This window comes from Lontra canadensis, unplaced genomic scaffold (assembly GCF_010015895.1).
Source record: "Lontra canadensis isolate GAN:19392208 unplaced genomic scaffold, GSC_riverotter_1.0 scaffold133, whole genome shotgun sequence".
Classification (NCBI taxonomy): Eukaryota; Metazoa; Chordata; class Mammalia; order Carnivora; family Mustelidae; genus Lontra; species Lontra canadensis.
In genome coordinates, this window is record NW_022631127.1 from 650,975 (window position 1) to 665,502 (window position 14,528).

Consider the following 14,528-nt stretch of genomic DNA (forward strand, 5'->3'; position numbering starts at 1 on the left):
TGTCGGGCTCTCTGCTCAGCGGGGAGCCTGCTTCCCCTTCTCTCTCTCTGCCTGCCTCTCTGCCTACTTGTGATCGCCTCTGTCAAATAAATAAATAAAATCTTAAAAAAAAAAAAAAGAATGGGGTGGCAGGAAAGGGTCACACCAATTTCTATGTAGGATAGGGAATGCTTTTTTAAAAAGATTTTTATTTATTTATTTGAGAGAGAGAGAGAGAGAGCACAGGTGCAGGAGAGGGAGAAGTGGACAGCCCACTGAGCAGGGAGCCCTACACGGGGCTCAGTCCCAGGACCCTGAGATCACGACCTGAGCCAAAGGCAGATGCTCAACCAATGGAGCCACCCAGGCGCCCCCTAGGGGATGCTTCTTAAAAGCACAGGATGCAAAGGAGACTACGTGTAAACTTTTTCTCAAAAAGAAAGAAGGAAGGGAGGATGGGAGGGCTGGAGGGAGAGAGGATGGGAGGGAAGGAGGAATAAAGGAAGGAAAGAAACAAAGGAAGAAAGAAAGAAGGGGAAAGAGCAAGAAAAATGAAGGAAATGTGGCAAAATCTCAACGCCTAAATTGTACATACATTGTATTTTTTTGGTGTTCTTTTTTTTTTTTTCCCAAAATAAAAAGATGGTTTGAAAATCTCATTCAAATGCTTAAAGAATATTTTTAAAAGGTGAGGCTATTTAATCTGGAAAAGAGAAAACTTTTCAAAGAGCCGAAGGGGTTCCAATATGAAAGCGTGGACTAGTCTTCTAGGGCCTTAAAAAGGGAATGTGAGCAACTGTGTTTCCGATGCGTGGCAGAGAGCCCGCGTGGAGCAGTCACTCCTCTCTGCAGCTTCAGAGTGTTGAACTTGAACCAGGAAAAGCGGACTTAATGGATAAAGAGTTAAGGAAATGATTTGTACCAATTACAGCTGTACAAACAGTACAGTGGGCCATCCCAGGAGGCAGCAAGTGCACCAGTTCTAGAATATTCCACCTCATACAGGAAACCTAACTGCTGGCTGAAAAACTGGTGAAGAGAACAAGGTTAAGAAGGAAGAGGTCAGGGCACCCGGGTGGCTCAGTCATTAAGTGTCTGCCTTTGGCTCAGATCATGATCCCGGGGTCCTGGGATCAAGCCTCATATTGGGCTCCCTGCTGAGCAGGGAGCCTGCTTCTCCCTCTCCCAAGCCCCCTGCTTCCATATCCTCTCTCACTGTGTCTCTCTGCATCAAATAAATAAATAAAATCTTAAAAAAAAAAAAAAAGAAGGAAGAGGTCAATGTAGTAGCTTCTGAGAACCCTCGCCTCTCAGTGTCACCAAGACTACAGACTTCTGCATGAGTGGTTCCTGCAACCTGGGATGCAATTTCCCTCGTTCTACCATAAGAAGTGAAGAACTTCTTATCTTCTGAGAGTCCTTCTATAAAGCTGACTCTTTGCTTCTTCAACATACCTACCTACACTTACCACAGCATCTATCACATAGGAATGCAGTTATTTATTTGAAAGTCTACAGTCAACTTTAGAGATTTCCATACTCCCCACGTTCAGGACATCGTAAGTCAGGAGCGTGGAAGCATTGGCAGGAGTGGGAAGGGCTGATGTGCAAATGGGTGGGATGATGCAGGTAAATGAATGGGAGAAGGTGGGTTGGAATGGCTGGATGGGGTGAGACAGAATGGGTAAGTTGAAAGGGTATGTAGTGTTCTTACTTTCAAGTAACATGTGGTCACATATCAACAATCTTTCTGAGGTATTCTGAATTTGAAATATTTCATAATGCTTCTAAGTCTAGTTATATTATAAAATTCCCAAATCCCATCCTAACTCACTTTGAAATTTTTGCTTTTCTAACATGTTTGTTAAGCTGCTAAATGATGATCTCTCATGATGATCTTCTCCTTCCATCTCCATGCTGACTGCTGCTCCCAAAGAAAGAGCTGTTTCTCTTGAAATACTCCATCTAGAAAATTCACAGAGAGAAAAATAAATGAAGGTGAAAAAAAGCAGGGACCAGACCGAAGAATCTATTTACTGGACCAAATGTGAGATTTTTATTTTATTTATTTATTTTAGATTTTATTTATTTGTCAGAGAGAGAGAGAGAGAGAGTACAAATAGGGGGAGCAGCAGGCAGAGGGAGAAGCAGGCTCCCTGCTGAACAAGGAGCCTGATGTGGGACTTGATTCCAGGACTCTGGGATTAGGATCTGAGCCAAAGGCAGATGCTTAACTGACTGTGCCACCCAGGTGTCCCATGAGCAGATTTTATTTTTTTTTCCATGCGCAGATCTTTAAGAAATGACATCGCATTCCTCTAACCAAAGCTTCTTAAATTTCAATGTGCATATGAATCACCTGGAAATGCTGTTAAAGAAAATGCAGGTATGGTTCAGTAAACCTGGGGTGGACCTGACAGTCCACATTTCTAACAAGTTCCCAGTCATGCTGATGCTGTTGCTCTGCAGACCACACTTGCATTATCAATTTCTAACTAGAAATACTATGGAAAATAATATATTTTTATAAAAGCAGTCAAAACTCCAATATATCCAGGAATTCATTTGCAGGAATTATCCAACATCTATAGGAAGAAAAAAAAATTTTGAACTCTATTAGAAATCATAAAGGAGGAGCTGAATTAGGTGAAAAGATATACCATGATCATGCATGGGAGAGCCTCAGAACGTAAAAATGTCAGTTCTTCTCAAATTAATGCATCAATTCAACACAAAAAAAACAATTTTTTAGAAGTCAAAATTTTCTAATGACACAGTCTCTTGGTTCTCCCCCATCCCACTCTCCCAAGCCTCCAGCTGGGCCTCCTTTCAACCTCTGGTCCCCACGGCATCCAAGGAATCTCCAGATCCTTCTTAGGCTCTAAGAGCAATTGCACTCATAGCAGGAAAGGCTATGGACTTGGTGCTCTGAAGTCCTAGAGTCCTGGCTTTACCAACACTCCCAAGATTCCCAAGAATTCCAGTTTTAAAACTTTGAGCAAATCACTAACCACTCTGTTATGTTATGAAGAAAACAGAAATAGTAATAATACCATCTTTCAGAGTGACCATGATGAGAATTGAGGTAAACCAACATGTGCAAAAGCACAGGGCATATCTGCGCTCATAAACACAAGCATTCCTTTCTCTGTTCCTTTAATTTCACCTGGAATGCATGAGCTCTGACTTAGCTAAGTTACTAAAAATCCACATGACTCTCGGTGAGACACTGTATGGTTTATGCAAGAGGGGGTTCCACTCCCAATTGCCGAAATAGCATGGTTCCATCCTTACCGAACTGTGGCAAGTTCTTCCATTCTGAGTACCTTCTCATCTCCCTCGGGGATCTTGGGAAAAGTTTCAAACTCCGCTGGGTGAGAATATAATAATATTTATTAGCAAATGGACTTCCTGGTCCATTCTAGTTCCTTAAGAAATGAGGGTCCTTTACCCATTTTGTAATGGCAGTCACCAAGCAGCGGTGAGCATAAAAAGGCTGGTTAATAATAAATGAGTAAACAAATGAATGCACAGACTAATGAGGATTATTTGGACAAATGGAGGCAAGAGGAAGCCACCAATTTCTTATGTAACACCCCATGGAGGGTGGAAAAAAAAAAAAGGAAAAAAAAGTCACTATCTATTCAGTTGTCTAATTCAGCATTGTTTACATCAGAGAATACTGAAAACACTCCCAAGATCCCTACGTCCCCATCTACAGAGAATCTTACAATGCTACCAGCAGATGAAAAATTATGGACTCCACAAATGGAGTTTATGGAATTCTTTAGTAAATAGGTTCTTAAGTAAATAGGAAAGTGCATGTAGGTACATATTCATCTCAGAATACAAAAGTATGTATTCAGAACAACCCTATCTATGTAAAAAAAAAAATCTTACAACAAAGGAATTTTCCATAACATAATAACCAAAATATTATAATGCTTGTTCCTGGTGATAGAACTACAGATTGTTTTCCCTGCTTGTTTTATATTTTTCCATAGTCACTGACTTTTCTAAAAGCTAACCACACCTATGTAACTTCTACAGTTAGAAAAGTTTTGTAAGTCATTAAATAAAAATTAAACAAAGAAAAAGGACCGGGACTCCTGGGTGGCTCAGTTGGTTAAGCCACTGCCTTCGGCTCAGGTCATGATCCCGGGGTCCTGGGATCGAGTCCCACATCGGGCTCCTTGCTCGGCGGGGAGCCTGCTTCTATCGCTGCCTCTGCCTGCCTCTCTGCATGCTTGTGTGTACTTTCTCTCTCTCTCTCTGACAAATTAAAAAAAAAAAACAACTTAAAAAAAAAAAGAAAAGAAAAAGGACCAACCACAAAAAATGATTCCTGCACTGAGAGCAGTGATGCCTTCCAGAATGAACCAGAACCAGCAGGAGTTGCTGATACATAGGAAGGATACCAGTGTACATGCACAACACCAGCAACACCCATCTATCCCCTTCCCTGCCATTGACTTCCCCCAACTTGTCCACAAAGGTCATCTCCACTCACCACGCAAAGACTTGATGTGTTTTCCTGCTTTTTCTGCTTTATCTTGTGCATCCTCCTGGTTCCACTCCTCTTTGATGTCTGGGGCCTGTGCAGACAATCTTCTCTGATTTAAAACCAAACTTTTCACTTCTTCTAGAAGACAGGAGAAGAACCATTGACTCAAACCAATCAGAAATACTTACGGAACACCGTCTACGTGTATGGCACTCTCCTAGGGCTATAGAAGGAACAGGCGGATAAGAGAGGCAGGGCCCCTGCCCTGCAGGAGCAGACGCCTAGGCACTGCTTCAAAATGCCAGGAAACCCAAACCTCAGCTGGCAATGGCTTCTTCCAAACAAGACCATTAAGTACTTGACATGCGTCCTTCCATTTGATCATGGCACTTCACGTGAAGGAAGCACTCCCACTTCCCCTATTTTACAGGTGGGGAGTATGACACTTATGTAATTTTCCTGTGGTCAGAGAACTGGTACTTACTGAGCCAGAACTATCCCCCAGGGCTCCTCGAAGCCAGCTAGGGAGATGAGCCCTCTCTCCTTCATTCTATCAATACAGGACTCCGTATGCTTGTAGCAGCAACCAACATGGGAGGAATAATGAATGCAGATAATGGAAGCTACAAGGAAGAGGTGAAGAAAAGAAGAGGTGTGACTGGATTCAGTGTTTCAGAACAGGTACTGATTGTGGAGAAAGAGAGGAGGCTAAGAGCCCGCTGGGTATGGCCCCATAGCTCAAGGCAGGGTTCACAACCAGGAAAACCCTCGTGTTTTCAGGGACCAGAAGTGAAGGTGAGAATAGCAGTGAGAAAGGAGGCTTGGGGAACAAATTAGAGAATGCCTTCAAGGCCAGACTCAGAAGACGGACCTGGTTCCCCAAGCCACCAGACAGCCATAAAAAGGTGCAGAACAATGGAGTGCCAAGGTCAAAGCAGGGCTATAGACAAGTCAGGGAACTGCAGTAGGAGAGAGGAGATGGAGAAGAGACCTAAATGCCGAGGCAGGAGCCAGCTGAGAGGCAGAGAGTCCCAAAGGGCCCCACAGAGGCAGAGACACCAATCAGGTGTTGGTTGGAGGGACAGCCAAGAGCTGAAGGCATAGCTGGGGTCATGCATGACTCTGGGGCTTCGTGAACGATGCAGTCTTTGTCCAATAACTGAGAAACCAAGAAGCCAAGGAGATTTAATAGAGGAGGAATGTTGACTTTTGATGGAATGTTCCATTCGAGACCAGCAACAGGTTGAAAATTAACCAGTTCAGGCAGGGGACCTATAGCTCATCCAGATACATTTCCTATCCTCTCTGGAACATGAGCCAAACCTCTCAGGCTGTTGTTTCCTCCCACAGACAAGAGTTTCAAGAAGACAGATTTTAAGGTGAAAAAAGGACTTAAGACAAAAAGCACACCAGATGCATTTTTATTAAAATGTTCTTTCTACTTACACACAAGACGCACAGATAAATGTTAGCAATGACTGCCTCTGGTCCAGGCATCATGTTATCTTAGTTCTTTCTCCCTTGTGCTAGTCAATTTTTTTAAGGATTATTTATTTCAGAAAGAGAGAGAGAACGTGTGTGGGGAGGGGCAGAGGGAGAGACACAGACCCCCTCCCCACCGAGACCATCATCCCACGACTCCGAGATCATGAGCTGAGCTGAAATCACGAGGTGGACACCCAACCAAATGAGCCACCCAGACGCTCCTGTGCTAGTCAATTTCTGAACTGTTTTACATAGTGAACATACACTGCTTATGGAAAGAAATTATTTAACATAAGAGGCTGTGATGTCAGGTGTGAGATAGGGCTTGGGGAAGACCAAGTGCTATCTTTTCAAGTACACTCACGAAGGCCCATGGCCCTCCCTGCAGGGCCTACAGCACACTTTCTCCTTCCTTTCCTGGCCAGCTGATTTCATTTACCTTTCCAGGCTTGGCTCCCATGGCCCCATACACCTGCTCCAGCACCTGTGCTCCAACGTGAGCTCACTTTGGGGCACATGTTTACCAGAAATTCTGGTTTAGCAGCTCTGGAGCAGACCCTGGGATCTGCACTTGGGCAGCATTTCTTTTTTCTTTCCTTTTTTTTTAAAAAATTCTATTTTATTTCTTTTCAGTGTTCCAGAATTCATTGTTTATGCACCACACCCAGTGCTCCATGCAATACGTGCCCTCCATAATACCCACCACCAGGCTCACCCAACCTCCCACCCTGGGCAGCATTTCAAACTAACACAGGTGGTTTTGAAACCCATGCTTTGAAGACATGGGTCTTTCCTTGGGTCCAAGTAAGAAAAGTCTCTTTGAATGCCATTTTCTCATACAGAAACCCTACAGTGAGTAGTTTAGATATAAACCAGTGATTCTCAGCCAGGGGTGATTCTGCTCCCCTCCCCAGGAAACATTTGGCAATGTCTGAAGAAAATTTTGGTTGTCATAACTGGGAGGCTTCTACCAGGATCTAGCAGGTGGAGCCCAGAACAGCCCCCACAGCAAGAAATGATCTGAACCAAAATGCCAACAGCACCGAGGGTAAGAAAACCCAGATATAAGTGAAAAATGAACAGTCAGAAGGGCCAAGTGTCTGTGCCAGAAAGCCTCCCCAAGAAGGCAGGCTGGAAAGCTGGAGAAAGCAGAGGGTTCTGATAGTCACACAAAAAAATGGGTTCTGATCCAGGCGCTGCACACACTTCGAGCAGGTGTCAGTCTCCTTTGCTCACTGCAAAATAACTATACTTGTCTGGAGCCACCAACAACAGTGATAATGGTACCAGACTCCATCCATTCTCAGACGCACATTGCCATGACCTTTTCACGTTTCTCAAAACTGGACATGTCTTACAATTAATGCCACAGCATAGTTTAATTGGCAGCATTTTCATTTTTAAATACAGACAACACACACTCTCTCATTGCTGGGGGCTGGGTACACTCCCATTACCCTGCCTTGAAGCATATAAGAAGAGAAAGTGGGAGGGTGCCCAAGGTCATTGGCTAGTTCAAGATGGGAGACAGGTTGAATTGAGCTGATTTACAAGCCTGGATCTTTCCACTCTCCCTAGCTCTCCTTGGAGGTGAGCTCAAAAAGAGACTTTCTGGCATTGAAGAAATATTCACCTAGGGGCACTTGGGTGGCTCAGTTTGGTTGGGTGTCTGCCTTTGGCTGGGGTCATGGTTTCAGGGTCCAGGGACAGAGCCCTGCGTTGGGCTCCCTGTGCAGTGGGGAGTCTGCTTCTCCTTCTGTCCCATCCCCTCTTTGTGCTCCCTCTCTCTCAAACAAATAAATAAAATCTTTAAGAAATATATTTACCCAAATAAGAATCTAGAGGGTCTCTATGAAAAGATTAATATGGTTGTCTCAGGGTCATGGGATTCTTAAGTTTTCTCTTGTTTCGTGGTGTCTTTTTCATCAGTGAACACCCAGTATGGGGCACCCGGGTGGCTCAGATGATTAGGTGTCTACCTTCTGCTCAGGTCATGATCCCAGAGTCCTGGGATCAGCCCCACATCGGGATCCCTGCTCTGCAGGGGAGCCTGCTTCTCTCTCTCCCTCAGCCTACCTCTTCCCCTGCTTGTGGTCTCTTGCTCTGTCAAATAAATAAATAAAATCCTTAAAAAAAAAAAAAAAAAAACCAAAACCACCCAATACGCAGCCAGGAGACAAGCCAGTGGGAAACCCACGTGTGGGTGCTGCCTGGGGACAGGAAGTCCAGAAATGCGGCAAAGGTAGAGGTGGTGAGCGCCGCACATGCACAGACACCGCCCACCCTCAGACACAACTCCAGGGGGCAGTACTTCCGGAAGCTCAAGCTTGTCCTGGAGGGACTGACACCCAAAACCACATGTGCCCCAGGAAGGTGAGATGAAGGAAAAGAGGGGACACTGGCTTTGATCCTGCTCCTGGTGAGAAATCACACGCCGGTAGAAGTGTTTCAAATAAAACGGATACCCAACTTACCGAAAGATCCCATATCTTCGGAATACCCAGTATTCTTTAACCGGTAATACCGGACTTTTCTTGAAACCTTGTCCTTTGCGTCCCAGACCTTCAAGGTTATTTTGTGAAAATTTATTTTCTTGAGTAATTCCTTCGTCACGTTGATGTTAAAAGTTTGGGTCCATGACACCCAGACTTTGTCCCCTTCATGCCACGGCCTCACTGTCTGTATAAAAGAACACCAAGAGGCTTTAAGTGTGCAGGACTAGGGGGCTTAGCAGCCTGAGGTTACCCACCCTCACTGGCCTTGCCCTCCAGGGCACTGCTCTCCACCTGTCTGCCTTCTGGGCCTGGCGCTCCCCCTCTCCCACCTCACTTCAGGAGATCGGTGTCCTGGCCGGGGCCCTGTCACACTTCTGGGTTTATCGGAAAAAAGAGTCAAAGCAATTACCTGCCCATCCTGCCCTTTCCAGTGACTTCCAAGCACTGAACCAGAGTTGGGCCACAGGCAGGCGGGTGTGTGTGTGTGTGTGTGTGTCCTAGCAGGCAGGTGTGCTCACACCTTGACACACGGGGTACTCATGCAGAGAAGGAAATCACAAGAGCGGCAAAATGTTTCAAAACACCAAAGAAATGACTAGAAAAAGATATCTAAATGGAAAGTCCGGTAATGGATATTATTAGGTCGGTGTGGACTCTCATTCAGTAGGTTTGGGGTGGAACATGATACCCTGCATTTCTAGCAAGCTCCGAGGGAAAGCAAGTGCACTTTCCGCCATAGCAGACTCTATGCGAGGTACACACACACACACCTTTACTCCTGAGTCCAGGAACACTTTGGCCACCAGGGGAAACAGCACCATGTCAACCTTTCTAGGCTCCGCATCATCTGGCAGAAGGAAATACTCAATGTGGTAGTAACGGCGAAACTTTGCAGCAGGTTTGTCCATTTTAGGGTGTTTCTTATGTTTTTCCATCAAACCTGTATATTTTCCTTTATAACCTGGAAGACATGGATTTAATGAGTCTTGGCTGAACCTCACATGGGAAAGCACATCCATCTCCACGGTTCCCTGGAAACAAGAAAGAGCCTGATGCTATGGGAGGCCGCCCACCGCGTGCTGCTTGCCCTGCCTGGGGGGCTGAGAGGCAGGTCGGGGCCCCCTAGCCAGTGGGGTAACAGAGGGCAGAAATTCACTGCATCACGCTGAGAGCATGTGCCTCCTTACATTTTTCACCTGTGGCGCTTTGCCTACCTCCCCCTGGTCTTCGAGGTAAAGAGTTCAAGTCACCAAGAAGACAGGTCAATTCTAAACATAGTATGTGTCTAACCAAAGAGGCAAGAATGGATAGAACTACAAGGAGAAGCTGAAATTAATCTTCAGGGGGTAGTGCAAGTAGACAAAAAAAATGTATATCAAGGTGGAGTTCTTTTCTCTGCCCCTGATCTTAGGGGTCCAACCATGGGACTTGCTTTGTCAAAATACTGTGAGCAGGTGGGAGGTACCCGAAGGCCAGAAGAGTTCTTGGATGTCTGGGCTTACCCTCCCAGGTGTCTCTGCCTTTCCTCAGCAAGACTGTGTCTGGCTAAGCCACATGTCCCGGAGGAGGATGAGAGACACGGGGAGCAGAACAGAGCCACCGAGGGAAGCCTAGCCTGGATCCGCTGACCTGCTCATCCAGGAGAACAAGGGATTCCTGTTTGGGGCCCCTGACTTGGGGAGTTGTTTGGGTTTGTTACGCAGAATTTGGGGGGCAACAGATAATCGATATATCCAAACACTCAGAGATTTTCATTCAATACATCTGAGAACTTAAACAAGGAATCTGGGGACGCACAGGCAGCTTATGCGAACCAATTCTGTAATCTCTTCCTCATTCATTCACCTGCAAAAAGCAGAAATAGTACCACCTGCTTTTTAGGGTTGAGAGGATTGAGCACGGGAAGCCTATTAATCACCTACTTGCCCCGCCCACAGCAGGCCCCTAAAATTGCAGTTTCCTTCCTGACTTCTGCCGTTGGCATTGGACACCTCACTTGGGGAAGCCAGTGGAGGGAGCTCAGGTGCCCCAAACTTCTGGGGGAAGGTTATGGGCACACCCCTTTTTGCAGAGGGTGTTAGGATTCTGCTCCAGCACTTACCAGTGTTCACTGGGAAGGCCAGTGAGATGATGAACTTGCAGGGGACAGCCTGGGGCACATCGGAGTTGAAGGTGCTAGCAAGCCCAAATGAGGACTCGCTGCTGCAGGGGTGCTCAGAGTCCGACTCCTGGGCTTGGGCTTTGACCTTCAGGTACTCCTCCACATCACACTCACTTCCAGACTGGTAAAAGCTGGCCATGGAGGACATGGGCCCCATGCTCACCGGGTCCTCATCCTCCCACTCCCAGGCGTTCAGCGACATTCTGCTGAGCACCCACTGGTGTGGCACTCCTGGCTACAAGAAAATAAAGGTGCTGCTGTCACCTCCTTCTGTTCCCAGGAGGGAAGCCCTGCCTCTTTCAGGATGACCCACCTTCCCATCCCTTGTCCTTTCCTGGGTTGAACGGCCAAGGCCTAGGACACTGCCTGGCACACAGTAGGCACTCAACAATGAACCACTGAGAATGGTGGCTTGCAGTGATCGGGAAAACAAGCAACCTCAGCTTCTCCAGCTTGAGTCTCTATCCTCCCCCAGTCCCAGCTGCTCCTCCTTTCACAAGTCAATCACCGGGACTTCCAGAACGCCAGCTCCAGGTCAGTGCAATTACCCAAGGACCGCAAAGCTGGGAGAGAACCCTGTGCTTCCACTAGGAGAAGCGTCGGGGTGAGAGCAGGGCCAAAGCACGGATGAGTTTGCAATGTAGAGACAGGCGAACCGGGCAGGAGGACAGTGCGTGCAAGGGTCTGGTGAGGTCAGAGAGGGCGAGAACCCCCGAGGCAAGGCACGAATGGGCCCTGAGTGCTGGGTTCAGGGCACAAGCTCAGGGTCCGTGGAGGAGGAAGGCCGGCTAACGTTTTGTTTAGAAGGGGGTGCCCAGCTGGAGCGGCAGGAGGAGAGGGACCTTCGGTACCTGAGAGGGGTTGCGCTGGGCAGCAGCCTGGGCGTCACGGCCGCTAGGCGAGAAGGCTCCAAGGACGCAGTGTTGCGGACGCAGGCAGGAAGGCCCGCGGGCCTCGGCTGAGCCAATTATGTTTGACCGTTGCTAGGAGACGGGCAGGGCTCCTGGGGGCGGGACTTCCCGCCTCGGCCGCGGGTCGACCCGTGCACAGACAAGGTCTGGCAAAAAGGTATATCCAAATTCAGAAACCAGTTGCTTCCTTTCATTCACTCACTCATTCATCCACTCATTCATTCAATCTTTGAAGAACTCCTGCTCTGAATGTGAGCCCCTATTACACGCCTAGCCCTTCCCTACAGTACCCGGAACGGGGATTTCTGCTTCCCCTATAGGGCCATCAGCCCCCACTTCCCATTCTTCGATAAAGGCAATGGAAACAATGGGCTCTGAAAACTCTAAAAACTACCCCACCTCAAACCTCTTTCACACAGACTCTGCTTCTGTTGCTGATGTCCTTAAAATATCGTGAGAATTCTGTCTAGCGATCATGATCCCCAACTCAGAGATGAGAAAACTGAGGCTTAGATTGGTGGGGCGACCTGCCTGAGGTCACACACAGGCGAGTATGTGGCAGCAGCACTGGACTGAAATCCAGACTAATTCCAAAGGCTGTTCTGGTCTGCAAACACCCTCCCCACCAATACCCCCAGCTGAGAGAAAGCTAGCTGTTGCTCCCAATGCAGATCACAGAATACCCAAGGGGCTAGGGTGCAGGGACACATCGCAGGGGTAACTAGCAGAAGGAGACAGGGGCAGGCTTCATGGAGGAGGTGACAAAAGCCAAACATTGGGGTTTGCCAGGCAGTGAAAGCAAGAGAAAATATTCCAGGCAGAGGGAACAGCATATACAAAAGATCAGAGGGGAACCTGCATGACAAGTTCAAGTAAGGGATAATGAGGCTGGAGTGGTGGGCAGGGCCCCTGGTACACAGGTGTGGAGGGCAGGCAGGAGTCCAAGACTATGGGCAATGGGGAGCCACATTAGGTTTTCTGTTAAGGGAGAGCAGTTCCACTTCACACAGGTCATTTAGGAGAATGGGAGCTGAGGCTCCACACATGTGACTCCTGGGGAAACTGAGGCTCTGAGGGGAGATATCACCTACCCAAGTCTAAAGAGAAAAACTGTAGCAGAGCTGGAACCGGAACCCAGGTCCCCTGCCTCCTCCCCTCCTTCCTCCCTAGACTACTCCCAGGGGCTGAGGGAGTAGTCTAAAATACTCCTAAATACTGCCCATCAGCTGGTACTCTCCAACTTTCCTCAGGTTGAATCAGTCTGGGCAGGTTAATAAATAAGGGCAGGTTAGGGACACACCCACAAAAGCAGGCCTCTTGCTCCTCGGGTGCCCCCTGCTGGCCTGAGGCTGGTTTCCCTCCAAAGGGCCCTTGGTCACACTATAACCCAGGGCAGCAGCCAATCTCTGCAATGTCTCCAACGGGGACAGCTCTGAGCTCAGGATTGAGGGACCTTGGGTCTTAGACAAGGGCCCATTGCCTGGTCCTAGATATGCTTCAGAATCACCCAAGAACATGGAAATTTTAATCCTGAGGCTTCACTCCAGACCTTCAGCACTGATTCTCCAGGAACAGATTGTATTTTCCAAAGCTAACCACCTCAATAGATTTCCTCCCACAAGTTCTTCTTACAGAGTGATGTTGGCACTCCTCCCATCCAGTAATGGGTCTAGGCTCTTCCCCCTTGAACCCAGAGAGATGTCTGTGATCATCTCAGACAATATAGTATGGCAGAAGTGACACCATGACTTCTGAGACCAGCTCGTACAAACTCCATGTAACTTGTACCATGTGCCTTGTTCTTTTGGGGACCTCATTCTAAGAATTCAGCCACTATGTGGGGTGCCTGGGTGGCTCAGTTGTTAAGCATCTGCCTTCAGCTCAGGTCATGATCCCAGAGTCCTGGGATCAAGCCCCTGCATCAGGTTCCCTGCTCAGTGGGAAGCCTGCTTCTCCCTCTCCCTCTCCCCCTGCTTGTGTTCCCTCTCTCTCTGTGGCTCTCTGTCAAATAAATAAATAAAAATATTGGGGGGAAAAAAAAGGATTCAGCCACTATGTTATGAGGAAGCCCAAGCAGCTACATGTTAAGTCCACATGTAGATACTCTTGCCAGCAGTTCCCAACTGACCCCCAGCCTCAACCACCAGACACACCAGTGTGCCAGGCTTCAGATAATCCCAGCTCCCAGCCTTTGAGCCGCCCGCACTGATACTGTGTGTAGCAGAAACCAGCTCTTAGCTCCAAGCCATCCCCAAACTGCAGATTTATGACCAAAGTAAATTACTGTTGTCTTAAGCCACTAAGGTTCAGGATGATTTGTTGTACAATAAATGATTGGAACAGAACCCATATTTTTCAAAGTTACCTCCACCAAGATTCTGTCGCACAGCCAAGGTTTAGAACCACTGCCCTGAGAGAAATGGTGTCCCCAGAGGTCACAGGAAGGAGTGAGGAAAAAGGTGTGCCACCTGGTATTCTGGTGTAAGAGGTGGGTCCACAACCTCACCTCAACCAAGATGGCTTCAGGACAGGCAAAGTCAAGGCATAGAAAAAAGGGTATGTGTTCTGGTTGCCTATTGCTGCGTAACAAAGCATCCCAAAACTAACGGCATAAAACAACAGCCACTTTGTTTTTTACAGTGCCATGGATCTGCTGGGTGAATATTCACTGGTGGGACCCGGGGGTGTATCATTCTGTATCAGCAGGGCTGGAAGGTCCAAGATGTCCTCATGTGTCTCACAGTTGGTGACCTTGGCTGGGGACCCCTTCAATTCTCCCTCCCCCACCATGTCACCTCTCCTGCTCTATCAGGCTGGACTAGCTCCCTCAGAAGACATTCTCAGGGCAGGGTCCAAGAAAGCAAAGGTGTAAACTACAAAGCCTCTTGAGACCTTGGCTTTGAAATGGTGCCGTGTCACTTCTGCCGTATCCATTGACCAGAGCAAGTCACGAGGGCCAGCCAAGAGTCAAGAAGATGAAGAACCAACTCCAT

General features: G+C 47.5%; 1 protein-coding gene across 5 annotated transcripts in view; it reads right to left on the reverse strand.

Annotated features, from left to right (window-relative positions):
• CFAP92 (cilia and flagella associated protein 92 (putative)) overlaps window positions 1-11,584 on the reverse strand; it is a 70,063-nt gene extending 58,479 nt beyond the window's left edge. For 2 of the 5 annotated variants that reach the window (XM_032842854.1, XM_032842856.1), the window contains exons 1-7: window positions 11,476-11,582; window positions 10,565-10,859; window positions 9,234-9,424; window positions 8,443-8,647; window positions 4,490-4,621; window positions 3,274-3,349; window positions 1,814-1,944 (exon numbers count right to left, since the gene is read on the reverse strand). In XM_032842854.1, the coding sequence (XP_032698745.1) occupies window positions 1,814-1,944; window positions 3,274-3,349; window positions 4,490-4,621; window positions 8,443-8,647; window positions 9,234-9,424; window positions 10,565-10,826 (997 nt within the window). In that variant the 5' untranslated portion in view covers window positions 10,827-10,859; window positions 11,476-11,582. Of the gene's footprint in view, window positions 1-1,813; window positions 1,945-3,273; window positions 3,350-4,489; window positions 4,622-8,442; window positions 8,648-9,233; window positions 9,425-10,564; window positions 10,860-11,475 lie in introns of all 5 variants that reach the window. The other 3 variants (XM_032842855.1, XM_032842857.1, XM_032842858.1) reach the window with 3 other exon arrangements.
• Window positions 11,585-14,528: the final 2,944 nt, after the last annotated feature.